Consider the following 19,316-nt stretch of genomic DNA (forward strand, 5'->3'; position numbering starts at 1 on the left):
TAAAAAAAAATAATCGAAATATATTGATATATAATGAGTTTCTTTTAAATCTTTTGAAACGGTTACAAGTTTCGAGATGTGGTGCTACCGTCGAATGCTGAAGATAACTTGGGTTGAAAGAGTCACAAACTTTGAAGTAATGCGAAGGATAGGAAAAGGCCCAGAAATTTTGTCAACGATCAAACGAAGAAAACTCGAATATTTGGGTCACCTGATGAGAGGACATAAATACGTATTACTTCAAAATATAATGCAAGGAAAAATAGAAGGAAAACGGAATCCAGGCCGTAGAAGAATGTCATGGCTACGTAATTTGAGAGAGTGGTTTGGCTGTACCACTAATGAACTCTTTAGGTCAGTGTAAACAAGGTCAGGATAGCCTTGATGATTTCCAATCTCCGATAGGAGTGGCACAATAAGAAGAAGAAGCATCTTGATAATATAGAGGTAGCATCTTTTATTAGACCGTCCACATCGAGTGTTATAAACGTGAAATTGTTCTAGATAACTGATCACCATAAGACAATCAACTCTCACTTATAGCTCCACATGCGATACTCTGAAAAGTACTACAGGCTAGAACTACATTGGTCTGCAGGCTAAACGTAGTGAGGGTATTTTGAAAAATTAATCGAATGATTGCGGGTAAAAACACTGTACATGTACATGTACTGGCCAACAGCTTCAGGTGTAATAGACGGTAAGTGAGACGTCACCAAGACGAATCCGTCTTGAAGGCGGATATATTAAGTAAATGGTTAACGGCTTGAGGATGCAGAAAGCAGGAAAAAACCACTTTATGAAGGATCCGTAGTAGATAGACTATGTATATCTGAGCGCAACCCCTAAATCGCATCCCCTAAAATCGCAACCCCCGGTCGTAAGTTCCAAACGGCTTAACGTAGGATGACGTACGAGGGCTCGTTGGAAAGGGGATGAAAAATGGGGTTGAACGCAGTATGTGCCGTGCGCATCGGAGCATGCCAAAAGGTCATTACGTCATATCTTTGTTTCTATTGGTCCGATCGGGGCGTACGAGGGCTCGTTGGAACGGGGAGGAGACGGGGACACAAAAAACAAAGATGGCGACGTTGCCAAATGGGCGCTAAAACGTATCTTCGTTGCTATTGGCCTGATTTTGACGCATGAGGTGTCAAATGAAAGCGTAGGTGACACACACACACACAGAAGCCATGTCAACGATCAGTATGAACATTATTCTTCTTCTTCTTGTCCATACAGTGCCTAATAGAACGTGTCATTCGAGACAGGACGTGACATTTGACGTAGAACGTGAAATGCCACGTGACATTCGACGCAGGACGTGACATTCGACGTAGAACGTGACAGTTATGTGACATTCAACGCAGGACGTTGCTTAACATACATACAGAGTAATGGAATTTAAATAAAAACAACATCAGCATAAACGGAGCATTTTTATTCGTATATAGTTACAATTTTGTTTAACAAAGTTCTTAATTGTTTTAATAGCCCGTCGTTGGGGCAGGGTATCCCAAAAAGTTCCCAGCTAAACGTTCCTGCTGCTACAACTTTACGTGTGTATTCGCTGTACTTATAATAGGTGTTGTTCTGAAAAAAGTAAATAAACCCATCAGTATAGCGGAATGCTGATGTTATTGTATCTGGTAGTCCGGGTAAGAGATAATTCATGGGTCCACGGTTTAAGACATCTCCAGCTTCATTAAATTCAATATAAGAATCATCATTGTATAATAAATACGTTTGACCGCTGTTTGTTTGAAATAATGCATTTATTTTGGTTCTCGCAGGTATAGAAGGAAACATAAAACGTTTTTGAAGTTTTAAATTGGGGAAAGATGCAGCGTAATACTGATTATTGCGTATAGTTACTAAGTGTCCCTCGGAATTCTGAAAAACATGTGAAACGTGCGTAGACCTCAACTCTTTAGGGAGATAATCGGTAATTAATTCGGGATGTTTTGGAAGGCGCATTTCATTTAAATCAAACTTCCATATATACGGACCATATCCAACGTACATTCTATAATTTGGAAACTGAGGAGAAGTAGCTAGAAACATGAAATCTGGATACGGAATTAGACATAATATGTTTTGTATTGCAGGTGTGGTCGTTGTTGTTGTTGGCAAAGAGGTCCTGTGTTTGATGGTAGATGTTTTCGACATATGGTTCTTGTTGTGCGAAAGTGGTGTTTGTGCTAGCGTAACTGGTGTTGTTGTTGGTATGTAAGAGGGTGTTGTTTTTGGTCCATATAGATTACTCATTGCCTTTTTATCATCATCACCAAAAGGTGGTACATCTTGTTGATACCAAGGATACATAATAGACGAATCAATAGTACTGTGTGCTAGTCCGAGAGAATGACCAATTTCATGCATTAGGACAGCCAAAAAATTGACTTCACCATTGGGAGCGCTGCCATTTCCTACATACCATCGTTCACTAACATCAAGATGAATTTCGGTACACTCTCCGTGTGCGCTTGGAAAGTATGCGTGAGCCAATACTTTTCCAGGACCATCGAAATTAAATGAACATTTAGAGGTTCCTTGACAACTTGCTCGAAAATTATGAGTATCTGGTACCACAGTTATAGTAATATCAGGCCTCGGAGAAGGTATTATTACTTGTTTAAACTTTAAATTAGATATTGTCTCCCATCTAGCGAAAGCTTCTGCAGCAAGATTTATATAATCGGGATTACTAATAGCCTGAGGGAAATACCAGCGTAAAGTCGTTTTATTCCACTTCGAACGAATGGCATAGTTATTGTCACCAACAGAACATCGAGGCTTATTCATCATCATATTTATAGTATCATTATTTAATGTTCCAGTCACAGGGAGATTGTATTTTTCCTGAAAGGCAACTAGAACCATATCTATACTAGAAAGAGCATTATTTGATGTATTTAGATATCCGAAACGTTTAAGAAAAGAACTAGCATACTCCAGAGTGCTATTCTGTGCACACACAGACACAGAGAGCAACAATAAGACATGTAAACAGACCAGCATCTTGATTTATACTAATTTCCAAAAATTGGTACTATAGTTATTTATACAAAATTCACAAAAACAGAATTATATACTGAAATATTTAAAATATAATAATAATATGTTAAAATAGTGCATTTGTTAGCAAACAGGATGAAGCCTCGTGATAACGCGGTACCGCATAATTCAAAACACGTAAACAAGTGTGATAACAAATTTTATTTTAATCATTGGAAAAACAAGTACACCGGAAAGAAAACCGCAGTTGCTACATTTTGTAAAATATATGATGATAACAGCAACCACATTAACAAAATTCTAAATTGATAACAACGATTCGCTTACCGCAATATCTATTTATTGTATACCATAAAAATTAGTTGAAGAAATAAAAATAAATATATAAATATGAGCATTTCTAGAACACAAGGTGTTGCTTATCAATGAAACGAATCAGTTGATGGTACCGTAGGCGCATTAGGTTGGCGCAACTTGGGCTCGCGTGGGGCGATATGCTGCTCTGTTCTTTAAAAGACCGAGGAGCGCATACGGTGTCACAGTTCGCATCGCAAACATACAACAACAACAACAAGTTCGCAGTAGTCAATACGGTGTGCAGTGACTTACATATATCTGATAAAGGTAAGCGGTTTTTGTCTTTTGTATATTTCTATGTATTTATTATGTCCTTTTTATCATTGTATTTTATGAGAATTGTACATCTCTCTGGTCGTTTTTCATGCAGTATTTTATGAAAAATGTATACTGTTTTTTGTATTTATTATGTCCTTTTTATCTATTTGGGTGTTGAAAAAAATTTCACGTCTGCTATTTTTTATAAGAAGTATTCTCCGCTGTTCGTATTTCGATTTCTTGTAGTATATGGTTCTTCTCTATTGCCGAGTATGTAATGCATCTCTCCATTCACGTTAAGCGGAAAAACTATAGTTTGTTCTATTGTTGTTGTAGATGGATCTATCAAAACTAAATAATTCATCCTTGGTTGCAGAACGTAAGCCAATAAAAAAACTTAAAGATCTGCAAATTGGAGAAAAATTTACCATTCACAGTGCAAAGGTGGTAACAACACAATTTGGGGAGACAGTTCTGCTGGATTTGGGCGCTGAAGTTGTTTTCTTACCACAGCGGGTAACCAAAGCCTACCAAGCAGCAATAACGGACCTCAACAGCGGAAACTATTCGCTGATATACGAAGGGGAAGTTGATATTGGAAAAAGCAGACTCCTAGCATCCTTTAAGATAGTTGAATAAGGTAAGTGATTTTTTCTTATTGTTTGTCTGTGTGAGTAGCCATAGCCATGCATATAAAACAAGTGATTAAACAGTCTGATGATTTGATGCACATTATTAAAAAGCTTAGTAAAATAATTTTCGATAAATTCACTGAAAGAGATCGTAAAGTTTGGACAAGACGGTTAAATAGTCAAATGTTTAGATGCAGTAAAGTAATTAAAAACAATAGACTATCCGTAGGAACAGTTAGAAAATTGCAAACTTACATAGGACATTTTAAGCATTTTAGACAAATTATTTTAAATTTCAATAATAAGTACGTTGGGTTGGGGCTTAATTCAAAATTACACAATAGAGTTAAATGGGAAAATGTTATTTCGTGTTTTGCTAGTCGAATTAAAACTGGAGTTATAGTTAATTTAGTGCATAAGGACTTAACACAGTTCCTAAATGATTGTTATATTATTTTTAGTAGAAAAATTAAAATTATTTTAAAAACAAATAGAATTCTTAAAGTCAATACTACATTTTGCGGCGAATTCATTAAAAAATCGAGTGATACCGAAAGTTTAGATTTAAAATATTTTAACACTAAAAATGCTATTATAGACACATCGACCGATTTACATCTTTGGTTTAGTGAAAATGTTAAGGATAAAATTTTTACAAAGCTGTCTGAATTTGCAGAAAAAGATTCGGGTGCTGCTCTGTCTAAAGTAATTTCATTAGAAGTTAATATTAATAAAGTAGAAATAGGAAACGGTTCATCGTTCATTGACTTGCCAATAGAGATTCAGAAAAAACGAGCGTGCATTAATGTGCATAACGTTGATCAGGCTTGTTTTTATTGGTCAATAGTTAGCGCTTTGTGTCCTGTTACTAAGGATCCACAGAGAGTTTCGAAATATCCACATTATTCTACTGTTTTGCAAACAGACAAATTAGAAAGCCCAATGCCATTAAGTCAAATTTCAAAATTTGAAAAATCAAACGCCATATCTGTCAATGTGTTTGCATTAGAATTAAACGTAGTGAAGGACAAACAATTTTATGAAGTAGTACCTGCCAGACTGACACCGCAAAAGATGGAAAAGCATGTTAATTTGCTCCTAATACAGGATAAATATTTCCCAAAGTTAAACGATTACGATGCTCCTCCAGAAGATGATGATGATCAGACTGAAATACGCCTTCATTATTGTTGGATTAAAGATTTAGGAAAATTAGTAAGATCACAATTGAACAAAAACACACGTAAAAAATATATTTGCGATCGTTGTTTAAACTATTTTCACAGCGAAAGCAAACTAGCAGAGCACGAAGAAATGTGTTCAGATGTGAATAAATGCAAAATGACTGTTCCCAAATATGACCATGTGGCTTTTCGCAATTTTACATACAAACAAACAACTCCGTTTATAGTTTATGCTGATTTTGAATGCCAATTACATAATTTTACAGATTCAAATGTCTCATTGAGTAAAACAGCAAAATATCAGAAACATGTACCTTTTAGTGCAGGTTATTATTTGAAATGTGCTTACGATGATAGTTTATCTTATTTTAATAGCTATAGAGGTGAAAATTGCATGGAGTGGTTCGCAAAAGAAATGGCCGAAATTTCCAAATTTGTAAATTCCAAAATAAAGACAATTGTACCTATGGTCGAAAAGCCCAACACAAATATGGCAACTGTTTGCCATATTTGCGAAAAACGCTTTTTGGCTACAGATACAATTGTTGTAGATCACGATCATTTTACGGGACAAGTACGGGGATTTGCGCACCAAGCATGTAATTTGAACTTTAAAAAATTGTTTGTCGTCCCAATCGTATTTCATAATTTTAGTGGCTACGACTCGCATTTTATGATTATAGATCTTTGCAAGCATGGGCACTTGAGCTTACTTCCCATTAATAAAGAAAAATATATTTCATTTACATTACAATCTGACGAACATCAAATTAAATTACGATTTATTGATTCACTTAGATTTATGGGAGCTTCACTCGATGAATTGGCATCTCTTTTAGATATATCAGAAAAGAAGATTTTAAAACGAGAATTTAGTCAATTAGATAATGATACATTTAATTTGTTAACTTGTAAAGGAGTATTTTGTTACGATTATATTGATAGTTTGGAAAAATTGGATGAAACTTCTTTACCCTCAATTAACCATTTTTATAGTAAGTTAAATAATGAATACATTAGTGAAGAGAAGTATGCTCATGCCCAAAATGTTTGGCAGAAATTTAATTGTAAAAATTTGGGGGGATACAGCGATTTGTATTTAAAAACAGATATTCTGCTGTTGGCTGATGTGTTTGAGCAGTTTCGACAAAAATGTCGAGACACATATAAATTAGATCCAGCATGGTATTATACTATGCCAGGATACACTTGGGATTGTATGTTGAGATACACACAATGTAAATTAGAATTGCTAAAAGATGTGGATATGATCTTGTTTATGGAAAAAGCCATAAGAGGTGGGATATCTGTTTGTAGCAACAGATATTCGGAGGCCAACAACAAATACATTTCGTCGTATGATCCCACACGGCCCTCTAAGTACATCCTCTATTTAGATGTAAACAATCTGTATGGCTGGGCCATGAGTGAAGCTTTACCAATAGGAGGATTCAAGTGGATCGAAGACGTAACCAAATTTGGTGTTGGTAATCTTCCCGAAGGCCATATAGATATTATGTCAATACAGGATGATGCAAAGGAGGGCTATTTTTTCCAAGTTGACTTGGAGTATCCACGCGAATTACACGACAAACATAAAGATTTTCCATTTGCTGCCGAACACCGCATTCCGCCCGGTTCAAAATTGCCAAAGTTAATACCAACTTTATATCACAAAACCAAATATATTATGCATTATAGAAATCTTAAACAGGCATTAGCCAACGGGTTAATTTTAACAAAAATACATAAAGTTTTGAAATTTAATCAATCTGCGTGGCTGCGACCGTATATCGAGTTAAATACAAATTTACGGGCGGCAGCCACCAACAGTTTTGAGAAAAATTTGTTCAAATTAATGAATAATGCTGTGTTCGGCAAGACCATGGAGAATCAAAGACGTCATCGTATTGTAAAATTATGTAAAAAGTGGCATGGAAGGTACGGAGCCAAAAATTTGATTGCGAGTAGTCGATTTCACAGTCGTACGATCTTTAGCGAAAATTTGGTAGCTATCGAACTTAAGAAATCAGAAGTATGTTTTAATAAACCCCTGTATATAGGCGCAGCAATCCTCGATATATCCAAATTATGTATGTATGATTTTCACTACAACTTTATGCTTCCAACGATGGGAGAGAAAAACTGTTCATTGCTGTACATGGATACAGATAGCTTTATTTATGAATTGCAATGTTCAGATGCATATAGAGAGGTTTTAAAGGCGCATCCAAGTAAATTCGATACCTCAGACTATGCCGAAAACAACCCATACGAAATAGAAAGGTTAAATAAAAAAATCCCCGGATTAATGAAGGACGAGGCAAATGGGAAAATAATTACACATTTTATTGGATTACGATCAAAAATGTACACATTTAAACTGCAAATAACTGACGAGGAGAGGGAAAAAGAGAGACAGCGTCTAGAAAGAAAACAACTAAACAAAGAGAGAATTGAATGTGACATAGGAAATTTGGGAATAACGAAAAAAGCAAAAGGAGTGAAATATAACATCGTTCGAAATAAAATTACGTACGAAGACTATGAAAAATGTCTTAAAGAATTTAAACTTCAAACCGCGAGCCAAAGATGTATTCGGTCATACCAACACTCAGTATTCAGCATCGAGCAATCCAAAACGGCTCTAAGTCCTTATGACGATAAGAGGTACTTAATACCAAAATCATTTAATACGCTTCCGTGGGGACATTATCTTGTTGAATAACATGTATTTGTTGTTGCAGAAAAAAAAAAAAACAGCAGGATGGTACCAACACTACGCACACAATCTATAAAAACTATTTGTGAAAATATTTTGGACATAACTGACTTTGTTGAAATATCTCCTCTACCGTGGAGTCTTACTTTAGAAATTTGTAATAATTATAGTATTTATCGCTTTCGAAAATTATATGAATCTGATTATTTGCATCTAATACAAATATGCGATCAAATGAATTTTGAACAAAGAAAACATGAAAGTGAAGCAGAAAGAATTCATCTTTGTGGATCACATTATAAAGAAAGAGAATTTAATATGTATTGTGTCCGTTATTCTGCATTTGTAGCAGATGATATTGCTTTAAACTTTTGTTTTGGTTGTTATGAACGTTTCCGAAACGTACTGAAATTAAAAAATAAATGCTATGGCTATGAACAGGTTGTTAGTTGGGATGAACATCATGAATATGCCATAAAATATTTGTATGATGTAGCAGATAATTGGTGTCAAAATTCATTTGATCATGTCTTGTTTGATACTACCTGGACCGTTCAATGTACATGCTCTTTGCATAAATAATTATCTTCTTTTAGTATATGGCTACTCATAAGATCAAAAAAAAAAAGAAAAGATCACTTATCACAAAGTTTTTGTAAATTGTAGTTTTTGTAAATATAAAAAATAGTATTAATTTTATAATGTAAGTTTTAATAATAATAAATTTGTGTAATTTTACATTTTTTGGTTTTATTTATGTTAGATTACAAATAAAAGACAACATATTTATATTAATATTATTTATTCAGTTAAATCATTTACAACTTTAATTTTATAATAATATACAAATTCCTTTAAAGCTAAACTTAACAAAGTGTTTGGACAAATATTGCAATATGCTGCGAAGGCTTCAACTGGTCCATGTAAAGAGTCTATAGCACCAAAATTGTTCTTGATGAAAGTTGAAATGTTTATATAGTATTCGTGAAATTGTAAACTCTTTAACAGCACCACTCTATGCGACATCATGCTCTGGTCTGCTTCTATAATTTGGTTGACGTCATCTTCCCACAAATAAAATGCGGCTCCAAATTTCTCGATTGTCAGCAGCTTTACATTTTCCATCACCAATTGTCTTAGTTTGCAAAAATCACCACACATAAATTCGATGGGATCATACTCATCCGCATAAGTCGGTAGATCTGCTTGGAAAAAATCACTCATTTTTTTTTTAAACCACTCAATTATGGCTTCCCACTCGAATGTGCTTAAACTGATTCTGTTAAAATTACCATGTTTACACAGAATGATGGATGGTGAAAAATCTCGAGCTGGAGATAGACCAATTTTTATATGGAGAGAGCTCATTGGATATGTAGTTTCCAATAAACAATATACTTCATTTGTGGCTGCTGCTTCAAATTTTGCCAATACTCGATCTAATTCGGCGCCAGGACTAGGTGGTTGACCATCTTCATCGTAGTCAAATTCTATACTAAATTCACTGCTATCATCATCGAAATTAACAGGCTGACTGTCATAACCACTATCTTGAGAGCTCATCATCATCTTCTTGTTTCGAATACCGTTGACGAAATGGGTGTAAACTGAACATCGTAGTTTGTCTTAAATTTATACTTTTGTCATTCCCCACTCCTTGTGGTTGATTGTAAGCCTTTTTTAGAAAAGTGTATGTCTACGCGGCGAATCGAAATATAGATCCTCAAACTATATTCGATTTATTTATCCAGCTGTTGTGTTTGCTATCCATTCCTAACCATTTCACATACATCTTATTGCCTTTTCGTCTGAGTACTTTTTCGACCAGGTATATGTTAGGGCTTGATGTTTTCTGCAATTCTTCTTCGTAAAAACCGCCACTAATCGGCGCACCTTGCATGTCTTCGAGCAAATACGTTATAGGATTTGTTATCTTAACTTGTACAATTTTAAATAATTCAGTAGTCCAATTGGGCGTGTATGCCTTTTCGAAGAAATGTTTTGCCTTTGATACACGTACAATGTCGCCAACTTTAAACTTTCGTGGACCGGCAATCTTTAAATGAGTATAACTTTTGTTTAAAATGGCTTTTTCGTTGGATTTGTTAACCTGAGACGGTTTGTATCCTGTTTTACTGTGTTTTGTGTTGTTGTATTCCTCGGTGATTATGGGTAGAGCATCTAACCATTTGTACGATCCATGTAAACTGAAATACTTGTACAACTTTGCTTTCAACGTTCTAATAACTCTTTCGCAAATAGCAGCTTTTTTGATCGTGTAGGTGCTGTAATGATTAATTTCATGTTTTTTCATTAAATTTTGAAATTTTCTGTTGTAAAATTCGGTTCCCTGATCAGATTGTAAGTTTTTTGGGACTCGTCGAGTATGAGCGAGAATATCCGAAAATGCCCGAGTAATTTCCTCACCAGTCTTCGTTTTTAGAGGACGTGTCCACACAAATTTTGAAAAACAATCAATTACAACTAGTATTAGTTTGTAATTTTTATTTTGATGTGCATAAGGACGCATTTCAGCCAAATCCATTTGCCACAAGTCATCGATTCCTTTGATTATTGTTCGACGACGAGGATAGTTTTTTCGTGCTGGTTTATGCAATTCGTTCACCACCTCTTTCTTTTCTTTAGACATTATTTTTTCATCGCACCTTCCACTACCTTAAGACGTTTGTCTATATCCCATGAATGAACGCTATCTACTATGCTTTTTAATGATTGTTCCACTTGTTTTATCCTCTGTTCCATCTTTATATCGTACATCGTATGCTTTGCAACTGTTTCTGCAGCAGATTTTAGATTGTTCTCCATATCCTTTTTCAGTGTATTCAAATCATCTTTGATTATTTTTTGTAACTTTTGCTCGAGCAGTGGAACTGTAGTTTTATGAAGCTCCTTTCTCACATCGTTTAGTCCGATTGCTAAATCCTGTATGTCATTAGTTTTTTGCTGCAATTTTTGCTCGAGAAGTGGAACTGTAGTTTTATGAAGCTCCTTTCTCACATCGTTTAGTCCGATTGCTATATCTTGTATGTCATTAGTTTTTTGCTGCAATATCACACCATGTGTTTGAATTAATGGATAGTGCAGGTTACGCAACTCATTGATTTGTTTATCAACGTATTTTTTCGTTGCAGCATCGTCATTGTCTGATGGATCCTTGACATTACAAATTTTCACATTTTCGGCATTAATATTTCCGTCAGACGTATGTGGAAATGTAACTCGTGCCACCTTTTGGGCATTACTACTACTACTGTTACGAGAGTGATGACCGAATTTGTCGACACTCATAGTGGAAATGATACTGACATTCCCAGTTACTCTATTATATTAGCTTCTTTTAGTTCATTGATGATTGCTACGATTTCGTTGTCGAGAGATGTGTTGCCGGCGTCTTTCGAAGCCACCAATAGTTTAAGACGTTCAACTAACTCATTTGGATCATCCCAATAAATATACTCCATGGGAGCAGTGTTGTATGTTAAACGAGAGTCATCCAATCCCGTTCCTTTGGCCGTAGATGAAGATGATCGTGTTGTTGTTGCTGTTGTTTTCGTTCTGTGTTCGAGTTCTTTTTTGGATCGAGTTGCATGCTTTTTCATTGCTGCATCAGATGGTTTGAATAGAGGTTTAATAATAGAATGGTATTTTTCTCCACTAGAACCTTTAAGACGTCCTAAGGTATCCAGATGAATCTCTGTGTTTTTCAACAGTGTTTTATACTTTTGTAAATCCTCATCATTATACTGTTCAGGGTTGGCATAAAATAAAAGTTGATATAGACCTGGCGTACCACCTAACCTACGTTCTTCTAAATCACGTTCTCGAATTATTATTATGTCTCCATTGCGTTTGTCAAAGTTTATTCGACGTTTTCCCATTATCCAGCCACTAATAGAATCGTAAAATGGTCCATAGTTTTTATCAATTTTATCGTCTTTTATTAAATATTCTTTTATGTACTTGTGACTTATTGAAGGATATTGATCAATATATTCGTCTGTGGCATCCATCGAAATCTCGATTGGTTCTTGAATAATGTTTTCATTAGGTACCGCTAGATCAGGTGCATCAAGAAATACATCATCATCATCATCACCATTCTCCTCCTCCTCCTCTTCCTTTTTCATTTCTTCTTTTTTAACTTGTTCAAACTTGTTAGTGATAGTATGATGTAACGTTTTTGATGATTGTGCAATATCTTTGAGAGGTTTCGAGAGTGGTTTAAACAGTTTATTTAGGGACTCATCTTGTTCTGTTCGGCCTAATTTTAATGTCAAATATTTTTTGCGAATTGATCTAGCCAATTCGGCGACTTTCTTCTTGCGAAGCGCAATGGCAACCGTATCATCTGACATTGTGATGACAACTAAACAATTATCTTACAATTTTATATATTTATCAAATCCTTTGCGATATCGGCCATTATTGAGAGCAAAATCTTTTATAATTACCAGAGTACCATACCTATCACACCAACATTCAGAACAAATTTTTTTAAATTCATCAAATGACATGTCTGGTGATACATGCTCATCAAATACATGCTTTAAATTTATCTCATCTTGCTTGAATAGTACAATCATGTTACAGTTGTCTCTAATTAACTGCTTCGGTATTTTTGAATATGTTTGGCATAAATAAGCGGCATCGATATCTTTATGTCTGCACATGGAATAATACTCGCGAATCTTTTGCTGACCATCGCATGCAACATCGTCAAATAAAAACACAGAGTGAGGTTTAGCTTCGCTGGGACTAATAATTTCTTCATTGTCTTTAAATGGGTAATATCCTACACCTTTAACTTGCGCTATTACATCTTGCAGTAGTTGGTATTTCGGTTGAAAGAGGGATTTCGAATAAACATAGACATTTTTAAACTTGACGCCATTCGGATTGAATAGAAGAGATAGCATAACATTCGTTTTGCCGCACCCACTTGGAACGCAAATAATCGCTCTGAATGAATTCGGTAGTAATTTACCATGTTTACTGTTGGTTGTTTTTTGGACAATGTCCAAATTATCAATTGGTAGCGTCTGCTCTTGCTGAACGACCTTCATCATGTGGCAAGTGTAGTACATAAGTACGGTAATATATATATTATAGATGTCACCACTTGCATGGTATCAGTCCAATGTTGGTCGTTGAAGGAGGAGGTCTCGTGAACTCTCTAATTAATAAACTTCCAGTTGAACTACATATTCCTGGTTATCAGTATTGTGGACCCGGAACAAAACTAAAAAAACGTCTTGCACGTGGAGATCCAGGAATTAATCCATTAGACGCAGCTTGCAAACGACACGATATCGCTTATTCGCAGCATTCATCTCTCGAAGAACGCCACAAGGCCGATAAAGAATTGGAAGATAGAGCTTGGGAGCGCTTCAAGTCGAAAGACGCTAGCTTTGGTGAAAAAAGTGCTGCTTTAATTGTAACTGGCGGAATGAAAACGAAAAGAAAGTTGGGGATGGGATGCTCTCGTCGTCGTGGAAGACGAGGACGTTACTCTTTCAATCGAGATGTTGTCCCAAAAATTGCAAAGTCCATGAAAAGAGGAGCATCGTTAACAGATACTGCTTTGACGGCTGTACGAATAGCAAAATCCATAATCAAAGGACTTGGCGGTCGTAAAGAAGTTGATGTTCCACGAGTGCTACCACTAAAATCCGGAGGTTTTCTACCCCTCATACCTCTATTTGCAGGCCTTTCCGCTTTGGGGGCTTTAGCGGGGGGTGCAGCTGGGGTGGCGAAGACAGTAGTCGACGCTAAGAATGCTCAAAAGAAATTGGAAGAGGATATTCGCCATAACAGGGCAATGGAACACATCGGTTCGGGTCTGTACCTACGTAAGAAACCCAGAGGTGGATTCGGCTTATATTTGAAAAAAAACTTCCAATAAAGCTACCCAATCGTCCGCTATATGATGTGGAGATTGCACATTATGCGAAGAAGATCCTTAAAATACCACATTTTCGAGGTGTTTTCATGAATGACGCTCTGCCTAGAGACGGTCCTCGACAACGAGAATGTGCAATAGTAAACTTGGATGTGTCCACACATAACGGAACACATTGGGTAGCATACAAAAAGATAAACAACAACGTAGAGTATTTCGATTCATTTGGTAATTTGAAGCCGACCAAAGAACTTGTTAAGTATCTGGGTGGTGCACGTGCCAACATTTCCTATAATAACCATCAGTATCAAACATACAATCAAATTATTTGTGGACATTTATGCTTAAAGTTTTTATATAATGGAGCCTACTAAAAGTACAGAACTGCTTATGGGCCATATGTTTTACAAAAAATGTTTTACAGAATTCAGTGAAGAAGAACTAAAATACATACCGCTAGATTATATTAAACGAACTGTACGACCTTACGAATTGTTACAAATATGGCATAAATTGCCTGAAGAATATCGAGGAGAATTTAACCTACAGATACTACTTCCTTGCTTCGTACATTATAACAGACCGGATTGGAGGACTCACTGGGATGGCCCACCTGATTCTCAAGCTTCATGTTATTTTTGTAAACTTGCTTTGGAACAAGTAAAACTATTAAAGTAAATATTGTTGTTTTTTTCTAATATAATAACCTATTAATACATTGACGTGAGTCAGTCATCATGTCGCAGTTGTTGAGAGTAGACAGCACCAATTACATATTCTCATTTCAACCTCCCACACCGATCGTGTTGGATCCGAACAAAGATTATGAGATAGCTCTTCGATTTTTCCATTCCTACAACAGTATACCAAACATTGAAAATAACAAGTTTTATTACTACAATGACAAAAACAAATTGCAACAATTTGATATCCCCGATGGATGTTATGAAATTGCCGATATTGAAGAATACATACAACAGAAATTGGGTGCTGATAATGTGCTTAAACCCGAAACGATATTTAGTCTAAAACCTAACCATAACACGTTGCAGTGTCAAATTTTCAGCAAATATAAGATTTCGTTTAAGCAACCTGACAGTCTTGGTACAGTATTGGGATTTTCTCCTGCACTACTAAATCCAGGACAGACGCATTCTTCAGATCGACCTGTTAGGATTATTAAAGTATCTAGCATACGCTTTGAATGCAACATTAGTACCGGAGCCTTCGATGGTAACAGACCTGCTCACACGATCTACGAATTTGTCATACAATCAAATCCTGGGTACGCAATTGACGAAACTCCACACAATTTGTTGTATTTACCTGTTGTACCGCAACGAGAAATCACCAATATCACAGTGTTGGCTGTCGATCAAGAAGGACGACCTGTAAACTTTAGAGGAGAACAGAGCACATTGGTGCTGGAACTTAGATCAAGAGGGAAATGGGATTATTAATAAGGCAATCTACTGCTCATAGTACACCATTAGTTGAGCAACCGTCTAAGCGGCAACATCTTACGTCTTCATCTAAGCGGCAACATCTTACGTTTGCAAACAAATTATTTTTGCAATCACTTGGTTTTAAACTGAAAACATGACAACTATGTATGGAAAACGATCACGTTCAAACAGCATAATGCCACCAATATTTGATATTTATCGTAAGCCGATGTTTGACGAGTCGATTCGAAAGGCCGAATACCGAACATATGCACCATTCATCAAATCATTCAATTGCAATGACATTGTGGAATTTAGCATCAATCAAGTCGACTCGTTCTTTGCAATGAGCGAAACCTTGTTATGCATTAAAGGATCGCTCGCAATTAACGGAACTGGTGACGTTAAACTAGCAAATAATGTTGGTGCTTTTCTTTTCGATTCGTGTACGTACAGCGAAAGCGCAAGGGAGATGGAAACAGTGCGGGATCCTGGTATCGTAAGCGCTGTACGTGCTATGACATGTTATACTCAAGAAGATTCCGGTCATATGGCAATGGCAGGCTGGAATTACCCTAGGGATCCAATTCTACACGCTGCTGATCATTCATTCAACATACAGATGCCTCTTAAGCATGTGTTCAACATTTTCAATGATTATCCTTTGATTACGTGTGGCCGTCAAACAATAAGACTAGTTCGAGCTCGAAACGACAACGATTGCATAATTGTCAAAGAAAAAACTCAAGGCCAAGTTACTACTGTTAAGATTAACATTACCAATATTGAGCTCAGAGTCAAGCACATATTTCCCAATGATGATATTAAATTGGAACTTATGAAATCCATTCAACAAGATCAACCTATAGTTATTCCGTTTAGAAAGTGGGAATTGCATGAATTACCAGCACTTACCAAAGGCGCTAGACGTGAAGTTTGGGCTGTAAAAACTAGCAATGCAGTGGAAAGACCCCGTTATGTCATTGTTTTCTTTCAAACCAACAAACGTGACAAGAATTCAGCTGATCCCACCTTATTTGACAATGTCGATATTCAAAGTATCAGATTATCTTTAAATGGTGAATATTGGCCAAACGAGCGAATGCAGTTGGATTTTAGCAAAACTGACTACAATGAGGCCTATTTCAACTATACCGAATTTTATCCTAGCTACATACATTCCCAACAAAAGCGACCTCTACTCGATTTCTCAGCTTTCAAGAATCACGCATTGTTTGTCATCGATTGTTCGAAACAAGAAGAAAGCATGAAAGCATCCACTGTTGACGTAAAACTCGATATTGAAGCGAATAATGGTTTTCCCGAAAATACCAAGGCTTATTGCATTATAATTCATGATTGTGTAATGGAGTACTTCCCTCTCACCGAAATTGTAAAAAGTCTAAATTAAATGCATAAATTGTCAGTAGTGAACGAGCAGTCATCATGAGAGTAGCATTCGTAGACATTCAGGGATTCGATGTGGACGGATGGTTTGTTCCCAAAGAACTTACCATTGAAATAGGTTTTAAACGAAGTCATTACATCTTTTTGCCTCAGAAACCATTTAATGCGCTAAGTAATGGGGATAAGAAGACTGCCTCATACGTGGAGAAAAAACTGCTTGGAATTCGATACTCTGATGGACAAGTAGAATTGTCCAAAATCAATGAAATACTAGAAACCAAGTTGTTGTATGCAGCAGATTACATCTACGTTCGAGGAGAACAAAAAGCAGAATATTTGGATAAGAAACGTCACGTTTTTGGAGTTTTTCCCATTATTATTGATGTTTGCAAGTTTGATGGTACGCCTCGTGCTACTGGAAACGTTGGCCCTACTGCAAACCCATGTCATGCCGCTGGATTATTTTCATGCACCGAAAGAAATGTGGATCGTCTACGTCACTGGTTTGCCAATAACATAATACCATTGTAATTTTTGTATATGTATAAATAAATATATTAGAAATTAAACGCTTTTTTTTTTATTTAAAACATCTTTATTGATTGAGTCTTATATTACATGAAGATTCAAATTTTCTTCTTACAATTTCAAAAATAATTTTTAAAATTAAGATAAATACAGATGCTAATATTACACAGGACATTGTAAAGACATTATCTATTTCACTTTTCATATATTCGCTGGTTGTGTTGTTGTTGTTGCTGCTGACACCCGTGGTGTTGTTGTTGTTGTTGCTGACAAACATGGTATTGGTTGAATACGTCTTAATGGATATGTAGCTGGTGGCAGTTTTCTACAGGCCCAGGTGTCTTGCTGCTGCTGCTGTAGATTCAACTCTTCGGGTTTCCACGTTTTGTTGTCAAAATGCAGGTTATCTAATTGTCTTGTAATATGTTTAAAATCCTCATATGATTTAATGTCGATCTTTAACCGATCAAGTTTTCTTTGAAATTCTATTACTCTATGTATGTACTCGATGGGATTCATAGTACTACTAACTATATCCTATGTAGAATGTCACATTTTATGTCTAGCAACATCTTGACTAACACATAACTGCCACGTTCTGCGTCGAATGTCACGTCCTGCGTTGAATGTCACATAACTGTCACGTTCTACGTCGAATGTCACGTGACATTTCACGTTCTGCATCGAATGTCACGTCCTGCGTTGAATGTCACATAACTGTCACGTTCTACGTCGAATGTCGCGTGACATTTCACGTTCTGCGTCGAATGTCACGTCCTGCGTCGAATGTCACGTTCTACGTCGAATGTCACGATCTGCGTTGAATGTCACATAGCTGTCACGTTCTACGTCGAATGTCACGTCCTGCGTCGAATGTCACGTTCTACGTCGAATGTCACGTTCTGCGTTGAATGTCACATAGCTGTCACGTTCTACGTCGAATGTCACGTGACATTTCACGTTCTGCGTCGAATGTCACGTGACATTTCACGTTCTGCGTCGAATGTCACGTCCTGCGTCGAATGTCACGTGGCATTTCACGTTCTACGTCAAATGTCACGTCCTGTCTCGAATGACACGTTCTATTAGGCACTGTATGGACAAGAAGAAGAAGAATAATGTTCATACTGATCGTTGACATGGCTTCTGTGTGTGTGTGTGTCACCTACGCTTTCATTTGACACCTCATGCGTCAAAATCAGGCCAATAGCAACGAAGATACGTTTTAGCGCCCATTTGGCAACGTCGCCATCTTTGTTTTTTGTGTCCCCGTCTCCTCCCCGTTCCAACGAGCCCTCGTACGCCCCGATCGGACCAATAGAAACAAAGATATGACGTAATGACCTTTTGGCATGCTCCGATGCGCACGGCACATACTGCGTTCAACCCCATTTTTCATCCCCTTTCCAACGAGCCCTCGTACGTCATCCTACGTTAAGCCGTTTGGAACTTACGACCGGGGGTTGCGATTTTAGGGGATGCGATTTAGGGGTTGCGCTCAGATATACATAGTCTATCTACTGACGAGATGTCTAGTGTACTCATACTGGCAATGAATACTAAAGATAACAAAGATGCTGATCATGGTAGGAGTAGACAAGGACTACCAAGTCGTTAACGTCCAAAACCCTCGTCAAAAAAAAAAAGAGAAAAAAATTGTCCAATTTGAAGGTAGGTACGTGCAACTTTAAAAACATGTATAAACCTAGTAAAATGAACATTCTTCAGTAAATATTTATATTAGGAATAAACGAAGCATGGTGGCATTATTCAGGATATCTTTTGACAAAAAACCTTTACCATATATTTTTTTGGAAACATTGACACTTACAGTTCCAAATATTA

General features: G+C 36.5%; 1 protein-coding gene across 1 annotated transcript; it reads left to right on the plus strand.

Moving 5' to 3' along the window:
• Positions 1-3,351: 3,351 nt before the first annotated feature.
• LOC140436141 (uncharacterized) lies at positions 3,352-11,642 on the plus strand. Its single transcript, XM_072524848.1, has 3 exons — positions 3,352-3,642; positions 3,970-7,735; positions 11,393-11,642. The coding sequence occupies exons 2-3, from the start codon at positions 4,320-4,322 to the stop codon at positions 11,640-11,642; spliced, it is 3,666 nt and encodes a 1,221-aa protein (XP_072380949.1). The 5' UTR covers positions 3,352-3,642; positions 3,970-4,319.
• Positions 11,643-19,316: the final 7,674 nt, after the last annotated feature.

Source organism: Diabrotica undecimpunctata, chromosome 3 (assembly GCF_040954645.1).
Source record: "Diabrotica undecimpunctata isolate CICGRU chromosome 3, icDiaUnde3, whole genome shotgun sequence".
Classification (NCBI taxonomy): Eukaryota; Metazoa; Arthropoda; class Insecta; order Coleoptera; family Chrysomelidae; genus Diabrotica; species Diabrotica undecimpunctata.